Source organism: Peromyscus californicus, unplaced genomic scaffold, assembly GCF_007827085.1.
Source record: "Peromyscus californicus insignis strain IS unplaced genomic scaffold, ASM782708v3 Scaffold_1__1_contigs__length_55948999, whole genome shotgun sequence".
In the NCBI taxonomy this organism is placed as follows: Eukaryota; Metazoa; Chordata; class Mammalia; order Rodentia; family Cricetidae; genus Peromyscus; species Peromyscus californicus.
This window is the reverse complement of record NW_026294492.1, coordinates 37,625,212-37,652,977: the sequence shown is the minus strand read 5'-3', so window position 1 is coordinate 37,652,977 and position 27,766 is coordinate 37,625,212. Positions and strand designations below refer to the sequence as shown.

The following is a 27,766-nucleotide window of genomic DNA, read 5'->3' as shown; positions in this document are numbered from 1 at the left end:
GTATTCACGTCTACATACCAACACACACACACACACACACACACACACACACACACTCAAACCAGAGAAATCTAAAAATGGAGCAAGGGCATTGTGCCTTGCAAGTGTGTCCAATGAGATCTTTCCTGTGAGGTCTTAACCCAAGGAGAGTGCTCAGAGGCACATTCTGGCAGGCCCCCTCACCCGGGGAACCTCTGGATCTGGCATTGGGCCACACACACTGGTCTCTTGAAGTAGTTGATGTGGTGGCCTCTTCTAAACGGAAGGTGCTATCTCTTGCTGATCAGCCTTACTAGAGTGGAAGCGTAACCTTTAAAACTCTCTCTTGGCTGGGGTGGAGCTCAGGGGTGGAGCCTCAGCTCACGGCTCACAAAGCCCTGGACTTGCTTGACCCTTAGCACCAAAAAAAAAAAAAAAAAAAAAAAAAAAAAAAAAAAAAAAAAAATTTTCTTACAGAAATGAGTCTGTAATCATGGAAGGGTCCAATCCCACTCAGCTCCACCAAAAGTTCACTGATAACCGAGCGCTGCTGTGCTTATGGGACTAGGCTGTGCCAAGGGAAAGTGCTTCTGGTCCAGAATACTTCAGTAACAAGACAAGACACGACATATCAAGGGCTGAGATAAAGAGTGTGGCAGGGAGCGCCAAGGGAGAGCTCAGTGTAGGCTGGATGGGAAGTGTCCAGTTAAGAGTAGGGTTTAGCTGGCCCTTGATGATAAACATGGTTTCTTGTAGGTGACTTTGTTGTTGTTTGGTTTTGGGGGACAGGGTTTCTCTGTGTAGTTTTGGCTCTCTTGGATCTCACTTTCTAGACTAGGCTGGCCTTGAACTCACAGAGATCTGCCTGCCTCTGCCTCCCAAGTGCTGGGAATAAAGGCGTGCACCACCACCGCATGACATGACTCTTTTTTTAAAATTAATTTATAATTGTGTATCTGTGTGTGGGTATGTGAGTGTGAGGAGAGGCCAGAGGTGCCGGATCCCCTGGAGCTGGAGTTACAGGCAGTTGTGAGCTGATTGATATGAGTGCTGGGAACTGAGCTCAGGGCCTCTCCAAGTGTCCTTAACCACTGATCTCTCTCTCCAACCCCCTCATGTAACTCAATGCTTATTACAGGCTTCCTCAGACTCTCTTAGCTGGGAACCTTGAAGAAGGCTGAAGAGATGTTGTTTCTTTCTTTTTTTTTTTTCAGACAGGGTTTCTCTGTGTAACCCTGTCCTGGAATTAGCTCTGTAGACCAGGCTGGCCTCAAACTCAAGAGATCCACCTGCCTCTGCATCCTGGGTACCGGAACAAAAGGTGTCTGTCACCAGGCCCTGCTCAAGACAGCACTTTTTTTTTTTTGGTTTTTCGAGACAGGGTTTCTCTGTGTAGCTTTGCGCCTCTCCTGGAACTCGCTTTGGAGACCAGGCTGGCCTCGAACTCACAGAGATCCGCCTGGCTCTGCCTCCCAAGTGCTGGGATTAAAGGCGTGCGCCACCACCGCCCGGCTAAGACAGCACTTTTAACTGAGGGTTTTGACCACAAATGGAGCCTTCTTTCCTGTCTATCATGGACTCTACCCACAATGAGAGGGGCAGGCAGGGTTTTGACAGCTGGAACCGAAAGGATGTCCTTCCGGGCCCTTGCATAGCCTTTTTGAAGGCCTGTGTGATGAATAGGTCTCTTCAAGGGACGTTGGCTTGTTGCTTCACTCATTTCCAGGCCTCCATGTCTTAAACGAAGAGAGGCTACCATCAGTCCTCAAGATTCATGGCCACTGGCTGGACACAAGAGGTTGTAGCTGGGTACAGTGGTACACGCCTCTAATTCCAGACCGAGGCTGAGGCAGGAGGATCTCAAGTTCCAGATAGCTTGGGCTACATAATACTCTATCTTCAGCCAGGCAGAGGCAGGCGGATCTCTGAGGGCTACACAGAGCCTGGTCTACACAGAGAGTTCCAGGACAGCCAGGACTACATAGAGAGATCCTGTCTCAAAACAAAACAAAAACCCTTTGTCTTCAAAAGCAAAAATAAACAAGAAAGAGGTGTGATTGCTAAGTGAACGTAAAACTTCCAGCCGGATGTGGACACACATGCGACATGGAGTTGCTTGCTAACGCCTCCCTGATCCGGACTATGAAAAGAGCAGACTGTAAGGTTCCTTGGGTAAACCTGACTCTGTTTGCTTCAGTGAACAAATACATACCCTGGGTTATACTTGGCTTTACGACTTGGTATCAGGTAACCGAGCTATGGGTGAAATCCTGCTGGCCACCTCGCCTCCCAACTCGTTCTCTGCCATTTCCTCCCTTCTGCTCTCTCTCTGGTTCTTCACCCACCCCCAGGGGCCAGCCAAAGGCTCACCGTGGAAATACCACACAGAAAACCGTGCCGGGCCCAACTAAAAACCTTAATTAACAGACCCACGAGCTGAGCTTACCCAGAGGGCTGGACGAGCCCTCTGCAAACACAGCCTTCCTGTGTCTTTATGTTTTCTCTTCCCCTCCCCACGGCCCACAGAGGATTACGTTCCAGAAGCTGGGGAGTTTGGTGTTTACCTCTGTGAAGGTATCCGAGAATGTTCAGAATGGAGACAGAATTAATCTCTCTGCTCGCCTGTACAGTTCAAATGCTGATGTTTCAATAGCCAACCTCGACAGAAGAATTTGGATCGGGATAGGCATAGGAGATGTACATCGATGCCATTTCCTAAAATAGTATGGCAGTCAGTTTTAGAGTATAGCTCATCCATATTGGTGGCTTTTTGTTTGTGTTTTTGGTATTTTGAGATGTAAAAATGTGATCTCTCTCCCCGCTGCCTGCTTTTCCCACTGGTCCATGGTTTCTCCCCTTATTTCTGAAAGAATTCGGCTTCCTTTACTCCGTCCCCCCCCTGCCCCCCCCCCGCCCCCCAGTGATTTTTAGTACCCATAGAAGTGGCTGGCTTCTTGGTTTCTTCATCCTTATCTTAGCCACTCAGATTTTTTTCCCCAAGACTCATAATTTCAACGCTCCATAGTGTCAATCAGATGACTCTTCTCCGGTCACCATCCCGGCCCCCATTCCACCCGAACTCACTGATTCTTGCACTTTTACACTGCTCTCACCCATCTCGTGTTTTCTCTTTGTCACAAGCTTAAATTTCACAGTCAGTCACGATGCCCCCTCCCCATGTCCCCCGTCATCATCTCTGGCTTGTTTGGCAAAGCCACACCTTGGTTCAGCCTAACTGTGTGCCTGGCAGCTGTTCACGTTCTCAAGGGACTGTCTCAGTTTTTAAGGCCTTCGCTGCCGGTGAGATCAGACGGCCTCTCAGTCTGTTGACATTCTCACTGCTACGGGGCCCTGTCTCTCATCCCTTCTCTGACACCTCTTTCCAATCTGTCTTGGTTCTTCTTCTCGGCCTTCTTCACTCTCTCCGCTCCTCTGTCCTAACCTGTTCACCTTGGCATGCCCAGGAATTCACGATCTCCCACATCTGGACTGTCCCCCTGGACAGTGAGCTCAGCCAGTCTCCAGGTAGTAAACACCGCCGACTCCTCAGTGATGGCCGGAATTCACATCTCCTGCCTAGATGTGTCCTTGAGTCCCACTGCCTCTTTGATCTCTTGTGCTTGAATGGTGCCTGCAGGGTTTCTCAGCCTCAGGACTCCTGCCGTGTTGGATAAGTCTTCGCGTGGGAGGGCTATTCTGCACGTTGTCACTGGCCTCTACACATTAGATGTCATTGGTATTCTTCCCTCTCAGTTTTAGTAACCCAAACCATCATTAAACATTGCCAAGTGTCCCTGGTGGACCACAGTGCTCTGGCTCCTGACCCTGGGTAATGGCATTGTGATGTGTGTGGCCTCCAAACACTTTTTTTTCCCCTCAGGGTTGACAGGTCTGTTGGGAGTGGAATTTGCTTGCTCAGTTTCTTCCTTAGCAAATTCATTCTGGGCCCATAGGAATGCTACTGCTGTCCTTTGCCACACATGCTGCTCTGTGTTCTGTGGCTCCACTGCATCGCTTTTCCAGTTCCCAGGGTCCTTTGGGGGAGTCCTTAGATTTTTCAGCATGTGGTTATCTGTGACAACATGTTGCTCCTTGCTCTGCAAAATGTATTTTTGTGAATTCCCCAAGGCCTGGGCTGTTTTCCTCCCAGAGAAGGTTCACTTTTTCCTTTGAAACTTGAGGGGAGCTGTTGGGCTGGCCCTGCGCAGAGGGCATCGTTTCTTCGGTGATGGCTCATTTCTGCAATGCAGATCTTGATCGGAGTCTATGCAAAGAACTAGCCCAGGGTTATATTTCCTCAAGTGCGGGTCTCTTTCTGACTCCGCTTGACATCAAGGCAGTCCTCTGCAGTCCGTTGGCAATGGGGTGAGGTGGGAGAGCTGACTCTCAGGAACTAACCTTTTGGGGTCTCAAAGGCATATGGGTGGGGCTCTTTTAGACTACTCCACCCTATCATTGGCTGGCCCAGGCTTCGGCCTCTGGGTACTTCTGGGGCTCTGTAGTTCCCTCAGACTCAGCTGTACTCTTATGCTTGATTCAGTCTGTACCAGCAAACATCAGCAGGCTAAAGCCTTTATCTCCCTGGTTTCTCACTGTCCTTTGGAGTCTTATCCCTGTTACCTCATCAGCAATGTCATGTTTAAACTGTGCATGTTTAAATGCTCTCCCTTGTTTTTAGCATTTTATCCCCCCCTTTTAGTTGCCAGTGCTAAGAAAACTCATCTGAATAACCTAACCTGTCACTGGCAGGAACCAGGGCTTTCCAGAACCTTTCCCGAACTATTTTGAACTCTCTACACATCATTTTTCTTAACAGCAGACAAATCTGATGTTCAGACAGATCTTTCGCACTCAGCCACGCCCTTGTCACATGTGGAGTTACTGAGGATGGCGTAGACAGAGCTCTAAATCTGTCCGTCTGTCCCAAGGCAGGAAGTGCTGTGCTCAAGACCACCTGCGGAGCGGGCGTGTCTTACATCTTAAATGCCCCCGGTGTACTTCAAACAGAAATCTGAATCCTGAGACTTAAACACAGGCATTCCAGCTTGAAATAAACATGATAGGGGGGATTCAGGATAGCCTCAAGTCAGCTCCCCCCACCCCGAAAGAATGTGGTTCCACAATGAACGACTAGGAGAAGGTGGTGGCACTGTCCAGACTGCAGTCAGTGACTGAACACAAAGCCTGGTCCCCGAAAGAAGGTGGATCCACTGCCTTAAAGATGAACAGCTTCTAGAAAACGCTGACCACTGTGTCATCCACACCTGCCTTCGAGGGTGAGAATGGGCTGTGTTCTCTTACCATGCACCTGAAACAGACATCCTGGTTTCCAAATGGGCAGAGGACAGGAGCTAGCGGCTCACCACAAGCTACAGCACCGACTGGAAGACAAAGTGACGCTTGGCTTCAACTAGTAATTCGTCACAAAGGAATAGTGACAGTGGGGACAGTTTCCCCTGATGACCAATGTGCAGAGGGGACAAGAAAGAGAGGTCATCGTCATGACTAATACGAAGAGCAGTTGGAGTATTTTGTAAGGCAATTTGGCAACCTAGAAATCTTTTTTTTTTTTCAATACAAGTCTTTTATTGTCCCCACAGACACCCCAAATCGTACTTATAATTCAGGATCTTGTTTCTGGAGCTGGGTAACTTAGGTCTTACTCATCAGCCTGCCTCACCGTTCCCTTTTCAGACACACAGACGCCACCCCAAAACTTTCATGTCCTTGTTTTTAAATGTTGCGGCTTGCTGAATCAAAGCTGCCGAATTTGAGACAAGTTCAATGTCATTTCCTTCAAGGGTTAATTCATCCTTCTGGGCTGGAGAGAAAGAACGAACAACGCTTGTTCTCATCTGCACCCTGCGGACGTATTTTCACCCCCAAAATTTCAGATTTCAACCAAAGACCCATTCTCCTGAATAACGACATTGATGGAGAAATGAGCATACACAGCAGTCCAGCGTGATATCATTGATCCTGTTCTGAACGTAACTGCCGATGGTCGGACAGTGACCAGTTCCTTTCTGTTAGCCCATTTCTGTTACCCCACCTGGAGCCTCTTCTTTTTCTTGCCAAGGAGACTCAGCTCCATGTTGTTTGATGGAAGTCCCTCTGGAAGGTTCCTCTGGGGCCCTTCGCAATGACTGTGTGCCCCTTCAAAGTGATGTCGACATTTTCTGGAATGATGATCGTCTGATAGCTGAGAATGGGCTTCATTCTCGCAGTAGATGGGGCAAAGAGCAGCAACCTAGAAATATTTAAAGTACAAGTAGCCTTAACTGTGGTGACACCGAGTTAGGCTGTCTAGGGAGCATGCTCACTTGAGTGAGATCTACAGTCTCGCTAGTTCATCGAGTGCTTATATAACATGGCAGCATTATTTGTATTTCATTTAATTAGAGGACTGATACAAACACCGGACCCCCACACATCCGTGCGGCGGCACACTACTAGGCACCCCACTAAAAACAATGTGGCGTTAACATGAAAGCGCCCCAAGTCATCATTAAATGAAGAAGGTAAATGTAAATGAATTTTATAGCCTAATCCATTTGTGCAAATGAAAATAAATACACACTTGGGCGAGGTTTATTTCTCCCTTTTCCTTGAGAAGTGCATAATCATGATTGGTGAACCTCCATTTGGGGAGTGGGCGTAAAGGGGGCCAAGAGACTCAGCCTTGGTCTTTCTGAAGAGTGGAGTTGTTTCCAGCGTGTGAGCCCTGCACTTTCTCAATTGTGTTCATTTGTAAAGAAAAAAAATCCCAACTAATGCTTGTTCTCCTGTCCGGTGCTCTCTCATGCTTCCTATGTTCCAGTTTAGAGAGTCTCGATTTGACTTCCTAGCTTAGGAAAGTCTATGAAAATCACAATTAAACAAATGAAGTTGAAGACGGCCTGAAGCGCCTGTCTCCATTGGCGTTTGTGTTGCCTGTGAGAAGCTCAGGTAATGGACAAGGACATGGATTTGGTGACACTGCCCAGGGAGAGGCAGGTCGGGACCTTTCTAGACTAAGTGGACGGTACCTAGTAAGGAGGGGAGGGTCCAGTCATCACAAGAGCGCAAGACCCAACAGCCTGAGTCGAATCCCTGGACTCCATGGCTGGAAAGAAAACTGACTCCTGAAAGTTGTCCTCTGACCTCTACACACATGTCACCTGATACATGCACAAGGTACTCACATACACACTTACATCACACACACAATCATGCACACACACTCTTACACAATCATTAACACACTCATGCACACACTCACACACTTATACACACACTTACATCACACACACAATCATGCACACACACTCTTATGCAATCATGCACACACTCATGCACACACTCACACACTTATACACACACTTACATCACACACATAATCATGCACACACTCACAGACATGCACACATATCACACACACAATCGTGCACACAAACACTCTCACACACTGACACACACTCTCACACACTTACGCACACACACAAATACACACACACACACACTAAATAAAATCTTTTAAAAAAGGAAGAAAATGTAGAGTAGATGAAGCACGGATTTATTGCTGCAGTGAACATGGCCGCAGGAAGACGCTGAGCCTGGGGACATTTCAGCAACATCCTCCAAAACTGAAAAGTAAAGAGAACAAAGACTGGAAACCTCCTGAGTGTCCAAGCTCTACAAAATGTGTCGAATGAACTTGTGAAAGGAAGGGAAGAACTATTTGGGAAAAAAAAAGATGTTTCTCAGACTGTATTAGGTACCAAGAAAAAACTCTGAAAGAAGCCAGAGGTGAAAACATCTACCAAGGAGCCAGGCTAAATCTTCCACCCAGCTCCTTTGCAGACACCTTGCCAACAAGGAGAGACTGGGGTGGAGTGTTTAAATGTCCAGAGAGAACAAATCCACCAACCTAGAACTCTGGACCCCAGGAAACGGCCTTCCAAAAGGGATGGAGAAATAAAAACTTAGATCAACAAAAATGGTGGAAATTTATCACTAGTAGACTCTGCAAGAAACATTTAGAAAAAGTGTCTGAGGCCAGGGAGACAGTTCATTTGGTAACGTGCTTCCACTCAAGCAAGAGGACCTGCGTTTGGACCCCCAGGCACCATGCTTCGGAGTCGGGGTGAGGCAACAAACTTCACATCTGTAACCCAGTTCTAGGAGGCAGACACAGGAGCATCCTTTTAGTTAGCTCACTGGCCAGCCTGCCTAGCCACTCAGTGCTCCCTAGAGTCAGCGGGAGAACCTGTCTAAAACAAAACAAAACCAAACCAAACCAAACCAAACCAAACCAAACAAAACAAAACAAAACAAACAAAAAACCAAGATGGCGAGCCACTGAGGAATCACATGATGTTGACCTCTGGTATTCTTTCCCCTCTCTCTCTCCACACACATGCATGCATACACACACACACACACACACACACACACACACACACGAACATTCCACACACACACAATCACATTTTAAAAGAAGTTTGTTTAAAAAAAAAAAAAGAAAAGAAAAAACCCACAATGGTGTATGTCAGAAACTTAACTCTACATTGCTGAAACGAAGAGCCACTGAAGAAGGACACCCCAAGGTCAAAGTTTTCATTGTGTTGTTTCATTTTTGTCTATTGACTAGCTTTTGTTTACTGAGGTAGAGTCTTGCTGTGTAGTCCAGGCTGACCTTGAACTCATGATCCTCATTCATTTGCCTCCTGAGTGCTGGGGTTACAAGTGCGTGCTATCACACCTGGTTTCTAATTTATTTTTTATTTTTTTAGTTTTTTTGATAGTGTGAGACAGGGTCTCTCTGTGTAGCCCTGGCTGTTCTGGACCTCGCTGGCTTCAAACTCAGAGATCCACCTGCCTCTGTATGTGGTCATGCATATTTATAATACATGTAAACACTGTATGTATGTGCATGCTTATCAATAAATGCAGTGCATGATAATGGAACAAGATACAGGAGGAGAGAATTTTTTTTTACATAGACAGGCTCTCTCTACATAGCCCTGGCTGTCCTAGAACGTACCGTGCAGACCAGGCTTGCCTCAAACTCACAGAGATCTGCCTGTCTCTGCCTCCTGAGTGCTGGGATTAAAGGTATTTGCCACCATACCCAGCTTTTTTTTTTTTTTTTTAAACTTACTACATTTTATTATAGCTCAGAGGCTGGCTTTAATTTCCCCACACTCCTGTGTAACAAGGCACTTCATTGTCTACAAGATGGCATAGTGTCATTTGTGAGGACGCTGGGATTCAGTAGGGATGTACTTTGCAGATTCCAGGGCAACCACTAGCCAAAGTTAAAGAAAACACTAAAGGTGCTTTGCTAAGAGGGGAGAGAAAACAGAGGAGCAGAACATGCTCGAACTTAGAGGGGAGAAGAACACGGAAAACTAGAAAAAGAAATGGCATTTTCAAAACTCAACCCCATTCATGATAAAAACAAAACCAAGCAACTACGAAAAACTCACTATCAGTAGGGACCAGGGAGACAGCTCAGTGGTTAAGAGAACTGGCTGCTCTTCCAGAGGACCCGGGTTCAATTCCCAGCACCCACATGATGGCTCACAACTGCCTGTAACTCCAGTTCTAGGGCATGACCTCTTCTGACCGCCATGGGCACCAGGTATTTATGTGGTCCACAGACATATATGTGTGTAAAATACTCACTCACAGAGAAAAGTCTAAAAAAAAAATAAAATAAACATAACATACAAATCCCTCCTAAAATGCAATGATAAGAAAGCGACTCAAGATCGGGGAGATGGCTCAGTGGTTAAGACACTTGCCACCGTGACTCCCGGAAGTTGTTCTCTGACCTCCACACTCACATGGTGCACACAGCTTCTCGTGAATCACACACACACACACACACACACACACACACACACACACACGCACATTAAAAAATGGGCCAAATACCTTAGCAGACATTAAAGAAAACACACAGCTGGCAAACAGGTTTGTATGTCATCAGGAAAATGACGATTAAAATATCAACCCCAGAGTGGGATCCCACTGTCCACCAAGGCCGGAACACAAACACCACCAAGTACGAACAACAGGGACTCTGGTCCATAGTAAGTGGGAACACACAGTGGTGGAGTCACGTTAGAGACAGTTTTTCAGACGTTTACATCCCTTTATCATGTGATTCAGCCATTTCATGCCTTATTACCTATAGGATTCGAAATCACACGTACATGCACACACACACACACCAAACTCATATGATGGTTGTGGAAGCTTTACTCATGATTGTCAAGACTTAGAAGCAGCGAGGATACTCTTCAGCAGTTAACAAAGATGTGCTGTGGTACATCCAGACAACGGAACATCATTCAGCTCTAGAGAGAACCGAGTTTTGAAGCCATAGAAAGACATACAGGAAGCCTAATATGTGTTCAGTGAATGAAGCTGCTCTGAGGAGACCACCTACTGTGTGGATCTAATTACGTCAGCATCAGGCTTAGGAGCTGAGTGCCAGCAGTTTTTATTTCATCATTTCTTTTTTTAAGACAGCCTTAAAAAAATGTATAGCCAACATTGGCCTCAGATTTGCTATGTAGATGAGACTGGCCCTTAAGCTGAGTCCTGAGTGGTGGAGTTCCAGGCCTGTGTAACCTCATCGAATTTGGGCTGTGCTGGGGATCAAACCCAAGGCTTTGTGCACGCTCAGCAAGCACTCTGCCTCCTGAGCTACAAGCCCTACTTTGTAAGCTTTCTCATTTCATCTGCTCTTGGTGCTACTATCTCAACCTTGAGTTTTTTTGCTTAATCAAGGACAGAAACCAGGAGGAAGCAAGAATACCATCCAAATGAGGCTTTACTGGGGCGTGTGCTCCTGCATGCTTGGTACAAGCATAGAGCTCTCGAGCTGGTTCTTAAGGATGCAGAGAGCAAAGCTCTCTAGACAAGAAGGCAAGCGGGACCCCAGGATTTCTCACACAGCTTGACCGTTCTTCAGTGAAGGCCATTGATCTTGTCCTTGACATGACAGTCTGGGCGTGTGCATTGTTTTGAGTCTGCGTCTAGCTCACAAAAGATGGCGGAAGTGCTTACAACTGTTACCTCAGAAAGGTCATAATATATTGGTCAAGTTCAGACAAATTGCCTATGCAAGTATTGCCAGAAAGCATGGGGGGGAGGGGAGGCAACGGCTCCTGTATGTGGTCACTTACATCTCTGAAGACAGCTTACATCCTAGAGACAAATCTTGACCAGATGTTAGGCCATCCTACTCAGTCTCAATATGACATGGTGAGTGAAGAGGAAAATCCACAGAGGCAGTGATATCTGTGGCTGCCAGGAGTTAGGAGGAAAAGAGGGGCTAACAGGCAGAGCCCGGAAGATTTTAGGGCAGGGAAAATTCTCTGTATCATCTATAATGATGGGTGTGTGTGTGTGTGTGTGTGTGTGTGTGTGTGTAAACCACTGTACATCTGTCCAGATTCACAGGGTGTACAATGGCGAGGGTGAACCCTATGTCATGATGAACCTTCGGTGCAGACAATGTGTGATGTAAGTTCAGCAGCCTAAACAAGTACGTTGCTCTGCTGGTTAATGTTAATGGGGAACTCCCAGACACATGCAAGGGCAAGGGAGCTATGGGAAACCATTGTGCCTGCCTCAATTGTATTGTGAACCCCAAAATTCTACAAACAAGGTTTTAAACTTATGTAAGTGGGGGGGGCAGGCATACTGGTACATGCCTTTAATCTCAGCTCTGGTAGGGGTGGGAATGGCAGAGGCAAGTGGACTGCTGTGAGTTCAAGGCCAGCCTGGTCTATATATCGAGTCCCAGGACAGCCAAAGTTGCACAGTGAGATCTTGTCTCAAACAAACAAACAAACAAACACCATACATATATGTGAAAAGTGAATACATGTTGACTGTCTCGAAGCTCCGCTTTTGAAAGTATACCTTTTCCAGTAGTAGAGAAGACGTAGGGGAAATGTCGTGTGCCTGTCCAATCGAAGGTTATGAGTGAAGGTAACACGGTGAGCTTATGAGCTGTATTAACCTGTCGTTGTGTCTGTCCCCTCTCTGCAGTCACTCCAACTTTGCCCAGGACAGTACGAGATACTCCCCGCACCTGTTGCCAAGAGTGCTTCCAGGTAACTATAAGCCCATCAAGCTACTTTGGATCTCACACGAGACCTCATATTTGCATATGTGTTTATGTACCGATCCTGGTGGTTTTCAAAACCTCACCATGAACCTCATATCCAGATTGACATTTTAAAGTATTTAATGAGAGATGAGCAATAAATTAACAAAGATATCTTCACTTAAAAAATAGATTTAGAAAACCATTTTTAATTAATTAATTAATTAATTTATTTATTTTCTACATATAGGAGCTTCGTATTTCGTTCTGCGGTTCAAAGATTCCCACCGAACTATTTCACACCTGTAAGTAAAATGGAGAGCGTTAGTGCAAAACGGACTTGATGCTTACTCCTGATGTATTATCATTTTGCTCACATAATAGTAAGTGATGACTGAATGATTAAGGCAGTTAATACCAGTTATACATGTTAGCTCCATTCTACATAACTGCGACAAAAATACCTGCCCAAAGCAACTTAGGTGAGGGGAGGGTTTAATTTCAGCTCATAATGTCAGAAGCTTGAGCGCATCGTGGTGGGGAAGGCATGGCGGAATTCATGGTGGTGGAAGCATGCGACCCTGGCTTGTTCACATCACGGTCACATTCACAGAACGTACGGTGCCAAGCGTGAACCCTAATGTCATTACGGACCTTGGGTGCAGAAATAGCGGGCCAGAACCAGAAGTGGGTGCAAGCTTCAAAGGTCCGCCCCTAGGGACCTGCTTCGGCCAGCCATGCCTTACCTCCTAAAGGCTCCATGGCCTTCAAAGTAAAGGCACAAGCTGGGGACTGGGCATCTAATTCACGAGCCTGTGAGGGACATTGACTTTCGAGCCCTAATAGTCTGGTTCTGGGCCCTCAAGACTCACGGCCGTCTCAGAACACAAAATGAATTTAGTCTACCTCCAACCTGTCCCGACCCCGTTATCAGTCTCAGCAATCCGAACACCATTCAAAGATCCAAAGTCTTTTTGGATACTCAAGGCAAACTCTTAGCTGTGAGCCCCAGTAAAGTAAAAACACAAGTTTATGTGTTCTCAGTGTTCAATGGCACAGAGTAAAAGAGTCCCTCTCCGAAGGGATGAGTGGGGACACAAAAAGGAAAAATGAGACCGAAGCGAGACCCACAGCCCGCAGAACAAACATACTGGGCATGTGGTGGAACCGTCTGGGCTCTAACCGGTCAGAGTCCGCATTCGCACAGCTTTGCCCTTTGCAGCCTGTGACCCTCGTGCAGCTCTGCTGGGTACCCACACTTTTCCTTGGCAGACATCTTGTGTTCTTGGCATCTCTAGCATTCTGGTGTCTCCACTACAGCTTAGGCTTCACTTCCACAGCTTTCTGCACAGCCCTGTCAGGGGCTACCTGTGGTGGTATTGTGTTCCCCAAAATATTGTGCACGCTAATAAACTTATCTGGGGTCAGAGAAGAGAACAGCCACAATATTAAACATAGAAGATAGGCAGTGGTAGTACACGCCTTTAATCCTAGCATTCCAAGGGCAGAAATCCTTCTGAATCTCTGTGAGTTCAAGGCCACATTGGAAACATCCAGGCCTGGTGACACACACCTTTAATCCCAGGGAGTGATGGCAGAAAGCAGAAAGCTATATAAGGCGTGAGGACCAGGAACTAGAAGCATTTGGCTGGTTAAGCTTTTCGGCTTTTGAGCAACACATTTCAGCTGAGATTCATTCTGGATGAAGACTGAGAGGCTTCCAGTCTAAGGGAACAGTATCAGCTGAGGAATTGGCGAGGTGAGGTGGCTGTGGCTTGTTCTGCTTCTCTAATCTTCTAGCATTCACCCCAATACCTGGCTCCAGGTTTGTTTTTATTAATAAGACCTATTAAGATTCATGCTACAGCTACCTGCAGGGAACACAACCTGGTTACGCATTGCCCGGCCTCCCAGGCTTTTCTCTGGAACCTTGGTGCAAGCCTTGCCGACCCATTGCTTTTGCAGTCTGCATGCCCACAAAACCAGAGCCATACAGATAACACCAAGCTTTTCTACCAGCTCTAGATGGACTATTGCTGCCCTGGCCTCCTAGAATCTGTGTGGCTAAACCTGGAAGAACATTTCCCTTTGTACCCATGTCCAGCAAGGCACTCCGGCTCTTTTTAAACGGGAAGTCTTTTGAATGCATTTTTAGTTTTGCATCCTGGCTCTTTCAATAAACGGGGTCTTGCCCTCAAGGTATCTTTCCTATTGTCCCAGTGCGAAGTGCACGGTTTCTCCTAAATGTCTCCCATCTCTCTAACCGCTGCTGCTTTGTCTGTAGTTCTTGCTAGCCTACAACTTTAACTGTATTCATGCTTCTTTTTTCATCATGCTGCACGTTTTCCAAATCCCTCTGCTCATCTCTTCACCCTCTCTTACTGTAAATCTAGCAAAAAGCAGCCAGCAGCAACCATGCCATAGCCTGACTGCTGTTTGGAATTTCTTCTTCCAAATTAATTGGTCCATTTCTTTTTAATTTGTTCTCACTTCAATTTTCAGGACATGGGAAGGACACGAGCCATTTTTAAAATATTAATTTTTGTTTGGTCAAAACGTAACCCAAATGACCGCAGTCTGATTCCTGACAGATTCTCGTTTCCTTCTGAGACCCGTCTACTGTATGCATGTCTGTCACATTCTAGTGTTTCCAACTCTCACCGGAACGGCCCATCATGCTCTGCGCACAAATTCTAGGGGGTCTATAGCCTGCAGGTCCAAGTTCCCACACGTTGATTTTACGAACCAATCCCCAAAGCCTGGGAACTACAGGGCCTGCTTCACCTCAGCAATGATTCCAACTCTCAGTGCTGATTTTTTGGGGGGGAGAGTGCTTGTTGTTGTTGTTTTACTTTTTTAAAAAATATTTTTAGACATATTTATTTTATGTGTGTGAGTGTTTTGCCTGCATGTGTGTGTGCATGCATCATGTGCATGCCTGTTGCCCGCAGAGGTCAGAAGAGGACACTGGATCCTCTGGGATTGGAGCTATAGATGATTGTGGGCTACCAGGTGGGTGCTGGGAACCAAATTCTCCAAAAGAGTGGAGGACCTGAGCCATCTCTCCAGCCCATGTTGTTTTTCCTTGAGACAGGATCTTATTATGTAGTCTGGCTGGCTTGAAACTGTGTTAGACCGGGCTCTCTCTGAGCTAACAGGGACCCACCTGCCCCTGTCTCCCAAGTGCTGGACCTAAAGGTGTGCAGCTCCACTCTAGTACCGATTTTTCTGTATTAGCTACTTTTCACATTGCAGTGACCAAGACAACTTAAGGGAGCCCACAGTTTCAGAGGGGCTTCAGTTCATCATGACAGGGACAGCGCATTCATGGAAGTGGCTCCGTCAGTGGCTTGTGGGAGTAGGATTGGGTAATGGGGGGTCTCCACATGGCACAGGCCGGAAAGCAGAGGACTAGCCTAGAGCCGTGAGCTAGTATGACCTCTAAAGACCTGCCCCTCTCTGATCCACTCACTAACCAGGACCCACCTAAAGGTTCCATAGCCTCTAAAATGGTGCCACAAGCTGGGAACCGAGCACCCAACACATGAGGGTGCCCCCCTGCAGGAGACATTTCCAGTTCAAACACTAACAACGTATTTGAAGTAGACATCTGCGAATTTCATTGTGAATCTCATTCATAAAAAGTTATAGAATTAGATGTCCATCTCTTTAAATATGTATTCTTACACACACACACACAATGTAATTTACTGTATGGCACTGTGGATTTAACTCAATGGTACCGCACTTGCCAGGCATATGAAAGGGCCTAGGCTGAATCATCAGTACCTGAAAAAGAAAGAAAGAAGGAAAGAAGAGAGAAAGAAAGATTGACTGATTACTGTGTAATTTAGTGACTTTAATTAATAACAATGCACTATACTGTTGGAAATCATCAATAAAATAGACTTTGTTTTCATACAAAAATGATAGCTAGGAGGTAATGCATTTATGAATGATTAATTTGTTTTTAAACAAGACTTTATTTTTTATTTACTGTGTTTGTGTTTACCCATGGAGGCCAGAAGAGGGTGTCAGATTCCAGAAGTGGGGTTCCAGCTGGTTGTGAGCTGCCTGATGTTGGTGCTGAGACTGGAACTCAGGTCCTCTGGGAGAGCAATAACGGATCTTCACAGCTGAGCCATATCTGTAGCCATTCTAACAATGATTATACAATGCCAATAGTACATTTACCCGTGTAAAAAAAACTAGTCTGGGGAAAACTAATCAAATGTGATTTCTTAAAATAGTTTTATTCTTACCGAAAATAATACGTGAGTCAAATGTCAAATGTCAGTTGATGCCACAGAGCATAACAGCAGGCCCTTTCTCTGTCTCCCTCCTTCTATATCCACTTCCTTGAGGGTGATCATCTTTAATTATCATAGCTACTTCTTCTGGTATTTTCATCCATATTTCTTATACAACTAGTTTTTAAAAATTTAGGCACGATCTCTCAGTTCTCTCTGTATGGAGTATGATCCTGTAGCTCTCTCAACCCACCCCTCCCCCATACACACATAGCATTTGATACATTTTGATTTTGCTTCCTGTCAAGCTATATACTTCTAGAACTTTTTATTCTCTTGACATCAGTAACTGCTTTAATTTGATTTAGTTTGTTAAGAACTCCAGCTTCACAAGACAAAACAAACAACAAAACAACAAGAAATTCTTCCCAGAAACACTCAAAGGCATCCGATAATTTTTTCAGTTGCTTTTATGTTTTTCTCCTCTGGAGAGGCATCCCCGTCCCACCCACAACGTTCTGTTGTCTTCTTGTAGTCTAAACTCATGCTTTCTAGCCTCATGCATGGTCTTTCTGGAACATTCCTTCATCGTCACCTTGGCTATGTCTTGCTGCATGCCACCATCTTGGTAGAACACACTGCTTCCCCTCCTTCTCAACTTGAAGGTGGCTCCTTTTTGGAGGCTTCAGATCTTCTAAAATGCGTCGTGGAGACACAATGTCCCCAGCTCTGTAGTAAAATAGCACAAGACACTCGACTAACATTCTTTGCAAGTATTCTGGAATGTTTCTTGTGTGGAGGTCCTTGCCCTGGTCTCTTTTCAGACACGACTTTATCCATTCCATCTTCTCAATAAAATCATTTTGGTGACTTGGAACATCCTGTCCTTCAGAAAAGGGGAAAGAATACTTTCAGGAAAAATGTTCACAGGCAAAGAATTAGCCTGGGGCTGTGATTCATGTCTCTCCTGATCACACATTCCTGGAGCAGCTGTGGGTTTGGTTTAGACCCATAAACTTGTAAGCTGCCGAGAGCAGAGTCCTTTGATCCCGACAGTGGAAGACAATGGCCTGTGGTGTGAGTGTGGAAGACAATGGCTTGTGGTGTGAGTGTGCAAGCACAGAATGCTTGTGAGAAGAACTTACTGTCAACCTTCCGGTAACAAATACAAGAACTTAAGCCAGATAAACTCACAAACTCTTATACTTAGGCCATTGTAATCCAATTTCTTATCTGAAAAACTTCCTGTGGCGGACATTATCATTTAGTTTAATTTCCGTAGAAATTAACGTGAAAGTTCTAGAACTATTAGGGACTCAGCCCTGGAAGGAGCTTCAGGAGTTAACTGTGCGGTGGTTTCTGGCTCTAGGCACGGTATTCTGTATTGGCCCTAGACGGTCTCATTCACCCCTCACCACTCGAGCAGGTAGAATTTACTTTATCTCTATTTGGTAAGCGGAAATTCATTGCTTAAAGTCACATGGTTATTGAAGGGAGAGTTAAGATTTAAACCTAGCCTATAATGATGTAAAAAACATGAGCTGTAGGCTATCATGTCTAGGGAATGACAACAGTCTTCAGGCAGGAGAAGCTGATCTGGGGTCTATTGGTTGCGATTGTGTCCATCTGTCCCTTAACATTATTAGGGAGCTAGGTATTTGGAGGAATGGTAAAGTTCAACATCAGGGACTTAATTAAAACTGTATCCAGAGGACTTTGATCTGGAACCTAACTCCCTCCTCATATGGAATGCCGGCCACTGGATATTTTCCCCTTGGGCAAAAGATTGGTGGCGTTAGTACAGTGGCATATGCCTACAGTCCCAGCCACTTGGGAGGCAGAGGCAAGAGAATTGATTGAGTTCAGGAGGTCAAGGGTGGCTTAGATTACATAGAAAGGATAAACGAGGCAAGATGTCCATATAGGTGAATGGTAGGGTATTTGCCTAGCTTGTGAAGGACCAGTGTCCTTCCACCCCACCAACCACCAAAAAGAGAGACATAATTTAAAATAGTAATGGAGTTTATTCTATGGAACAATCTCAGGAAAACCAGAGGGAAGAGAACCACACACTTGATCCCAGGAAGTACACTGCAGTGCTGTGGAGTTGACTGATCTCAGGATATCTGTCTTAGTGTTTTACTGCTGTGAAGAGATACATGACCACGGCAACTCTTAGGAAAGAAAACATTTAATTGGGGCTGGCTTCCAGTTTCAGAATCCATTATCATCATGGCGGGAAGCATGGCGGCATGCAGGCAGACATGATGCTGAAGAAGGAGCTGAGATTTCTACATCTTCATCCCCAGGCAGCAGAAGGAGACTGTGTCCACACTGGGCATAGCGTGAGCATAGGAGACCTCAAAGCCCACCTCCACATTGACAGGCTTCCTCCAACAAAGCCACACTTCCCAATAGTGCCCCTCCCTATGGGCCAAGCACTCAAACACATTCGTCTATGGGGTCCATGCCTATTCAAAGCACCACCATATCCAAGCCATGTGCCAGAGTTTCTGTCAGGCACATGAGATAAACCTCCAGGAGTGATGGAGATACGCAGCATGGAAACGTCAGACAGAATTCTGTGAACAGAAGAGGAAGAACTTCTCAGTAATACAATTACTGTCCACAGTGAGATGAGACAGTTAGTTGTCAGCCTGGGAGTCTCTGTCCAACCAAGCTAGCAATCAGCTGTGAGGACGGGATAAAAATATCTTCAAACAAGGTAAGGCTGAGGGGATGAGGTGGTGAATAAAGCATGTGCCACACAAGCATGAAGATCAGAGTTCAAATCCCCAGTGCCCATGTAGAGCTGGGCACAATAGTGAGCTTCTTCAGTATACCTCCATCCTAGGGCAGGATTTGGGATGGAGACACGAGAATCCACAGAAACCTGTGAGTCGGTTAGTTTGGCATATGGATAGTGAACAACCAAGAAGGTGTCTTAGTTAGGGTTTCTGCCATTGTGATGAAACACCATGACCAAAGCAACCTGGGGAGGACAGGGTTTATTAGATTTACATTTACATATCACTGTTTATCATTGAAGGAAGTCAAGGTAGGAACCTGGAGGCAGGAGCTGATGCCAAGGCCGTGGAGGGGTGCTGCTTACTGGCTTGCTCCTCATGGCTTGCTCAGCCTGCTTTCTTATAGAACTCAGGACCACCAGCCCAGGGATGGCACTACCCACCATGGGCTAGGTCCTCCCCATCAATCACTAATTAAGAAAATGCCCTACAGGCTTGCCTACAGCCTAATCTTATGGAGGCATTGTCTTAATTGAAGTTCCCTCCTCTCAGATGACTCTAGCTTGTGTCAAGTTGACATAAAACTGTCCATCACGGAAGGTGAGGATCAACACTCTAGGCTGTCCTCTGACCTCCACAAAACACTTTCAAACATGAAAAAAACTACATACAGTGACCTCCAAAATGCCTTTTTAAAAAGATACTACAAGTGAAAAAGTACAGGAAAATGAACATACTCTGAAAGAAGTCACGGGACCCAAAAGAGCAGTGAGATGTCCCAGGTGGACCACTCTGCAGCAAGTTCCACAATTTATACTGAGAATGAAAGCAGCACACGCCCAGGGAACCGTTCCTAAGGAAAAGGGAACTGGAGCACACCTGGCCTCATGGGGGAGGGGTAGGAAAACACGTACAGCAGCTTATGCAAGTGAAAAAAAAAAACCAGGGCACCCATTAACTCCAAGTAAAACAAATGACTGTGAAGAAAAGAAGAAAAAAGAGAAATCCTGGTGTTACTTGGCCTTGCCAGGAATAATGTTCATCTAGCAAACAACTGTTGAATGATGTGAACCGCTGTGTTGAGTGGGCAGGGGTGAGAGCCACACCCCGATGCAGAGAACCAGCCAGGAGGTAACTTCTACAGCAGAAATCAGGAGATAACAGAACCACACCGCTGCCCAGCTACAGCCGAGAGTTGAGCAAGCCTGTTTCAGGTTCTCTAGGTGACACGTGGAGAGCTGTTTCCGAGAGTTAGTCATGAGGTGGGTCAACTAAGTGTTGCGTCAATGAAATTCTGCACGCACCTTTCTGGGCTCCGTGTCATATGCTCTTAGAAAAGAAAAACAAAAACATGCCTCAGGCAATGAAATTGGAGAGGCCCTGGACTAGACTTTTGGTTTTCATTAGAAGGTTTTTGCTACCAATTTTTTTTTTCCAAACTGTATTTTTTAAAATTCATAGTCTCAAAAAAATTTTTTAAATCGCATTTATTTGAGTGTGTGTGCTCGCACATACATGTGTAGAGGTCAGGGGTCGGGTCACATTCGTAGGAGTTGGTTCTCTCCTTCTACGGACCCTGGGGACTGTACTCAGGCTTAGTAGTAGGCTCTCTTAACTGCAAAGCCATCTGGCCAGCCCAAAATTTAAAACTTAGTAAAAGTGTAAGAGTAAAGAAAAATGAATATAAGTTTCAGTTTTTCTGATAATATTTTATGATAGCATAGTAACATTTTGTTTTGTTTTGTTTTTCGAGACAGGGTTTTTCTGTGTAGCTTTGCGCCTTTCCTGGATTTCACTCTGTAGACCAGGCTGGCCTCGAACTCACAGAGATCCGCCTGGCTCTGCCTCCCGAGTGCTGGGATTAAAGGCGTGCGCCACCACCGCCCGGCTCCTTTTTTTTCTTGATTTTGATTTATTTGTGTGTGAGTCTGGATACCTGAGTGCAGCGATCTATCTGCAGAGGTCAGAGGACAACTTTTGAGTCAGTTCGGGCCTTCGTGGGTCCCGGGGACTAAGTCGGGTCTTCAGGATTGTGTGGCAAGTGGTTCACCCCAAGTCTTCTCACCAGCCCACATCTCTAGGTTTAGTAACTTGATTTTAGTTCTGAGCAGGGTTCTATAGCCCAGGCTGGCCTTGAACTCATGATCCTCCTATCTCAGCCTTCTGGTGCCCTCCAAGTGTGTGCCGCTACCTCCCTCCCCCTTTAGGAAAAACAAAACACCAAAAAAAAAAAAAAAAAAAACCCAAAAACCAAAAACCAAAAAACCTTGAAATTATATTTTCCTAAAAGCATCTCTCAATACTTCGGTATTTTAAGTCATTCTTTTTTGAAATACTCATAGTGTCGATAATCTGGTCTCTCTCCTCTTTATCATGCATTGGCCAAGCTAACTCTGTCAGTTCTCACGATGCACCAAAGGCTTTTCCTGCGATCTGGGTACGGCATCGCGTCCATCGCTTCGTGAAATGCTGCTGCATTTCATGCTCAAACTTGCATTTTCACCTTGAAGCGGGTTTATATTTTGTTTTCAGTGTATTGCTTGATGATCATTTCAACACAGGGGGGAAAAGCTGACTGATGTGTCAACCTGCCCACAGCCGCGGTGTTACATGAAGAGAGATTTTTGAGAAAAGTTTTCATGCAGCCTAGGTCGGCCTCCAACTTAGTTACAGTTGCTGATGACCTCTGAACTCCTGCCCCTGTCTCCCAAGTGTTGGGACTACAACTGTGCCCCGCCACACCCTGCTCTCCATGCTTGTCTTGGCCTTAGTTCTATTGCTGTGAAGAGACACGTGACCAACTCTTACAAAGGAAAGCATTTAATCGGGGCCGGCGTCCAGTTTCAGAGATTTAGCCCATTGTCATCATGGCAGGTGCTGGAGTAGCTGAGAAGCTGAGACTACATCATGATTTGTAGGCACAGAGAGAGAGAGAGAGAGAGAGAGAGAGAGAGAGAGAGAGAGATGAGAGAGAGATTCAGGCTTGGTGTGGGCTCATGAAACCTTAAGGGCCACCCCCAGTGACACACTTCCTCCCATCAGGCCACACCTCCTAGTCCTTCTAATCCTTGCAGACAGTTCTCCCTGGTGACTAAGCCTTCAAATATATGATCTGCGGGGACCACTCTTGTTCAAAGCACCACAGTGTTCTTTTCGGGAGGATGTGGCACATGCAGACGACGGAGAAGGCTTCTTACTGTTTAATGGCACCATCCCTACGTGTCCCGTTAGTCACCAGGTGAGATTTTTAGTCTTCTTGCTACTGTTGACTTGTATAAACTCTACAGCAAAAAGGCATTAACATGTATATTTTCTGAAGTTTTTCAGAGATTTTACTTTATTCTTTGGTTTTATTTATAGAAAAGGTCAAAATACAACATTTTGACGTCAGCACACTTGTTAACCACTTCTGGTCCGGAGGCCTCAGGGAAGAAGAGCGTGCCTTGGCTTTCTTCCCCACACCCCACTCTTCATACAGTGCTCAAATGTGTCAAATAGAGGAATGAAATCTATATTTCTCTTTTTTAAACTACAGATTTAAATTTGAATTTTGATTTAGACATTCTTTAATTTCCTTCTAAATTTTAATTTTGATTTTTTTTTTTTTTAATGACAGGATCTCTTCATATAGTCTTGGGGTTGGCCTGAAACTTACTATGTGGACTAGTCTGGCCTCAAACTCACAGAAATCCACCCACTTCTGCCTCCAGAGTGAAGGGATTAAAGACATGCACTTCCATGCGCGGCTTATAAAACATTTAACTCTCTAATTCTCCTGAAATGGGTTTGGGTTCGGTTACACGCTAAGGTCACAATGCCACCTGAGCCCTGTTGACTCAGCACAAGCTGTCTGTCGCCTTGCTGTGTGTGTGAAACCTGCGGTCACCAGAAATCTGACCTGTAGACCTCAGGCAGTCCAGCACAGACACTGGCCGGGTCATCTTCTCCTTTTTAGAACAAAGTTAGGTATAAAATATGCACGCACATGCTGTTTCTCTTCTCCATGTGGCCTGCGAGGAGCTCAGTGGAGTTTGTTTATTGGCTAAGCATTAAAATCTCAGAGCCGCCTAGTAGAACTAATTGGCAACCATATGAAAGCAGAGTGGATTATTTTGTGTGATTTTATTTTTAAAAATATATAATGGATAAACTTATTTATTCTGTTGCCATTGTGAATTCATGAATATATTGAACAACATATTTGAATTCATATTTCCTGATTTCTTTCTCCATATCCTGGTCTGTAGGGCGTTATCCTTTATAATTATTTTGTTTTCTATCATATACATTTCAAGTTAACTTGTAGAACTGTTAGGAAAAAAACCTAAAACAACATCTGCCTCAGTAATGTGAAACTTGTGTTACAATGCTCAAAATGCTTTGAATCATTAAAGAAAATGAAGCCACGACTTTAAATTCAAAATCAGGAATAGCGAAATGCCTTCAGTGGTATTCCTATGCCCTTCAAAGGATACTTAAAATGTATCCATTTGATGAGTAATTTTTAAATGTTTTAATTTTTTTATTTTTTAATTTGATGTGTATTGATGTTTTGCCTGCATGTATGTCTGTGTACCATGTGTGTGCAGTGCCTGTGAAGGCCAGAAAAGGACATTGGATCACCTAGGACTGGAATTACAGACAGTTGTCAGCTGCCATGGAGTGATGGCAATTAGAAGTCAGGTCTTCTGCAAGAGCAGTCAGTGCTCTTAATCACTGAGCCATGCCTCCAGCCCCTAAAAAATATTTTAATTAGCAAATATTAATGAACGTACCAATGGATTTAATGATGACATTCCCATACATGTACAGAATGAACTTTGACCTATTGTCTCCTTGTCCTCATGTGTCCACTCCGACTCCCGATGACTGCCTTCCCCAACCCCCAGTCCCCCCTTCCACTTTCTTGTCTTTTTTTTTAATATAAAAAAACTTAATGAGGTCTTTTTGTAATTCAATGGGACCTGGGTTCAATCTCTAGCCTCAAAAGAGAAAGAGTGTGGAAGGAAGGAAGGAAGGAAGGAAGGAAGGAAGGAAGGAAGGAAGGAAGGAAGGAAGGAAGGAAGGAAAAAGGAAAGGAAAGGAAAAAGGAAAGGGAAAAGGAAAAGGAAAGGAGGGAGGGAGGAAGGAAGGAGGGAGGGGAGGGGTGGAGGCAGCTGAAAAGAAAACCAAGTGAATTGGCTTTGAACTTGAAAATCAAAATCACCCCAGCATGGAGAAGTCATCTCACTGTGCTCACATGCATGTGGGCACCACGTGAGTGTGCATGTCAGCACAGTGAGAATGACTTCTTTTGTCCCAGGTAAAGAGGGTCTTTAGGTGCATTTTTGGGTAGATGCCGGGGGACGGGCTGTACCGTGAGTAAAGGGCCTTTTTCCACCCTCAGAAAGATGATCATATTTGAAATTCAGCAGCCACCATTTGCTTCAACACTGTGATAAAGACCAAACGCCACACACCCAGGACTAGTGCCATTCCTGAGACCAAGAGAGCTCTAGAGAGACACACAGAACCAAGGCTACATCACTCCGATCAGAGACCCCAGGGAGGCCACTGCTGGCCTCTGGGGAAACTTCTTCTCTTTAACCATTTCATTGGCTTTGCAAACGACCTAAGGAAGACTCTCGATCTTAAAAAAAATCATAATTGTATTCCATCATGACTGTGTTTCAGAATGTGGACATGAAACATACCAGATATTCAGTACAACTATTTGGGACATGTGGGAACTACTGGTGGTTTTATTTAGTATTCCTGTTAGGGAAATTGGAGGTAAGGAATTTTCTTACAAAAAAAAAAAATCCTTATTATGTACTTGGCATGTGGGCTGCAGAAACCCAGAGTTTTTCTTATCTGCCGTTGGTAGGAGTGAACATAAGTGCAACCCTTTGCAAAGCAGTTGAGCATTAAGTGTTGAGCTTTAAAAAACTACATGACCAAGCCAGACGGTGGTGACGCACGCCTTTAATCTCAGCACTCAGGAGGCAGAGGGAGGCAGATCTCTGTGAGTTTAAGGCTAGCCCGGTCTACACAGTAAGTTCCAGGACAACCAGGGCTGTTATGCAGAGAAACCCTGCCTTGAAAACAAACAAAACAACAACAAAAACTATGTGACCAGTGCTAGACAGAGGGCTCAGTGGTTAAAAGCACCTGCTGCTCTTGCAGAGGACACAGGTTCGGTTCCCAGTACCCACACAACAGCTCATAACTGCTTATAACTCCAGTTCCAGGGGATCCACACAGTTTTCTACCCTCTGTAGGCACCAGGCATGCATGTGGTATGTACATAAATGCATACACTCATACCTACCCCCACACACAAACCAACCTATGAGAACCAGGGTTTAGATCAGGGGTTCTCAACCTTCCTAACCCTGAGACCCTTTGATACAGTTCCTCATGTTGTAGTGACCCCCAACCATGCAATATTTCATTGCCACTTCATAATTATAATCTTGCTACTGTTATGAATTATAATATAAATATCTGATATGTAGGCGATATGATAGGCAATCCCTGTGAAAGGGTCATCTAACAGTCAGTCCAAAGGGGTGATGACACACAGGTCGAGAACTTCTGGTTTAGTTCAATGGCATGTGGGAGGCCTTGGGTTTGATTCCCAGCACCAAAACCCACACCAAAACAACCTCACTAATTCCCCATTGAGACAATCCTCCTCCCAGATACAGAAATAGCCAGTCATACAAATATTGCATCAAATGAGCCAGGCGTGGTGGTTCATGCCTGTAATCCCAGCACCTGGGAGTTGGAGGGCAGGCTATCAAGATTTCAGGCCATCACTGGCTACATCAAAAGTCCCAGACCATCCTAATCTAAGAAAGACCGTATCTCAAATGAAAATAAAACCGAACACCCAAATACACCATCAAGGAATTGTTTCTAATGATAGTAAGTTTAGTTAGAAGGAAGGAATTGACCTTTAAAGAATTTTACATATCCACCCAAAGGAGTATTTGTAGTCATTAAAATGATTACTGTAAACATTATAAATGGCATCCCAAACTTGGATGACAATGTATAGTTAAAATGCAGCTGACAGCAATTCCAGCACTCAGGAGTCAGAGGCACACAGATCTCTGTGAGTTCAAGGCCAGCCTGGTCTACATAGTGAGTGCCAGGCCAGCCAGGGTTTTGTAGTGAGACCCTGTCTCCAAACAAACAAACAAACAAACAAACGCAGTGAGCAGGCCTGGTGAGATGGTGGCTTGGCTGTTAAGAGCACTGGCTGCTCTTCCGGAGGACCAGAGGTTTTGGCTCCCAGCGCCCACATAGCGACTTACAACTGTCCGTCAACTCTGGTTCCAGAAGACCTGATGCCCTCTCCGGGCCTTCAGAAGCACCACATGCACATGGCACACACACATACACTCAAGCACACAGGCAAACATTAAAGGAATAAATGAATAAGTTTTTTAAAAAAGAAAAATGCAACCTACAAATAATATATAAATTATGATCAGTGCGGGAGAGATCATGTATATGAAAAACCAGGAAATATGAGCCAAACTGCTCTCATTGGCATTGCGGAAATACTATGGACTTGGTAAGGTGGTCGGTTACTTCGATGGCACTGTGGAGAGGCTGTGACTGGGGGGTAGTTATTTCTTTTCTAATGCCTCACAATCTCTCAGAATACAATTTTTGAAGACAGAAAGTAGATAACATCTTGGTAGTGGAAACAAATTTGATGTCCAAGGACCATGGTTTTTCTACTTGACGGCAAACATGTTTCCAATGCTTTCTGTATTTCCTTAACCTGACAGCCTGATGAGGAAGAAGGAAAGTATCAGGGAGCCAGGAAGAGCCCGGAGACAAGTGAGAGTTTCGTGTTGTTTGTGTTGGCCACATTTAGGAGAAAGTGCCCTGGATGCGAGTATCAGAGTGTGGCCTCCTCCGTATTGAGGAAAGCTGGCTCATCCCAGCTCTTCCTGGATTTAAGGAATGGGTTCAGTTAAAAACTAGGCTAGCCGGGCGGTGGTGGCGCACGCCTTTAATCCCAGCACTTGGGAGGCAGAGCCAGGCGGATCTCTGTGAGTTCGAGGCCAGCCTGGGCTACCAAGTGAGTTCCAGGAAAGGCGCAAAGCTACACAGAGAAACCCTGTCTCGAAAAACCAAAAAAAAATAAAAATAAAAATAAATAAATAAATAAATAAATAAAAAATAAAAACTAGGCTGACAGCTTGAAATTCCACGGGGAACAGAAAGTAATTAATAAACATGGTCGGAATGAATAAAGCAGAAAATTGATTTCTGCTTGGATGGAACTTGGAAATTAGGGTGATTAAGGCAGATCCCAGTCCAGGCTCCTCATAGATGAACCATACTTGTGGATAACGTATTTTGAAAAAAATACTTTTCAAATATAGCCACAGATCTACTAGGATTTAAAAATAAAATGTCTATGCTGGCATTTTTTTTTCTTAAAAATGTAGTCTGTGCAACTTTTCCCATGGTGTTAACCTCACAGAGCTGTGTTTTCCTGTCCAGCTGTGAGTGTGAAGCACTTCCTGAGTGATTTTCCTATAATACTATCTGATTAAAATAGGGAGAGAGAAGATGAAGAATGAAACAGGACTTTTTTTCCCATTGCAAGTGACAGAAACCCATCCCAAACTAGCCTGAGCAAAAAATAAAAAAATGTAAAGGCCAGTTGGTGTCTC

At 45.1% G+C, this 27,766-nt stretch overlaps 1 protein-coding gene and 1 pseudogene across 1 annotated transcript in view; one reads left to right on the top strand and one right to left on the bottom strand.

The window, feature by feature from the left end:
• The window catches only part of Stpg4 (sperm-tail PG-rich repeat containing 4), a 58,357-nt gene that overhangs the window by 11,796 nt on the left and 18,795 nt on the right, over window positions 1-27,766 (top strand). Inside the window, exons 4-5 of the mRNA XM_052746512.1 lie at window positions 12,031-12,095; window positions 12,339-12,393. Of these exons, the coding sequence (XP_052602472.1) occupies window positions 12,031-12,095; window positions 12,339-12,393 (120 nt within the window). The remainder of the gene's footprint in view (window positions 1-12,030; window positions 12,096-12,338; window positions 12,394-27,766) is intronic.
• On the bottom strand, window positions 5,135-6,384 carry LOC128115624 (60S ribosomal protein L9-like; annotated as a pseudogene).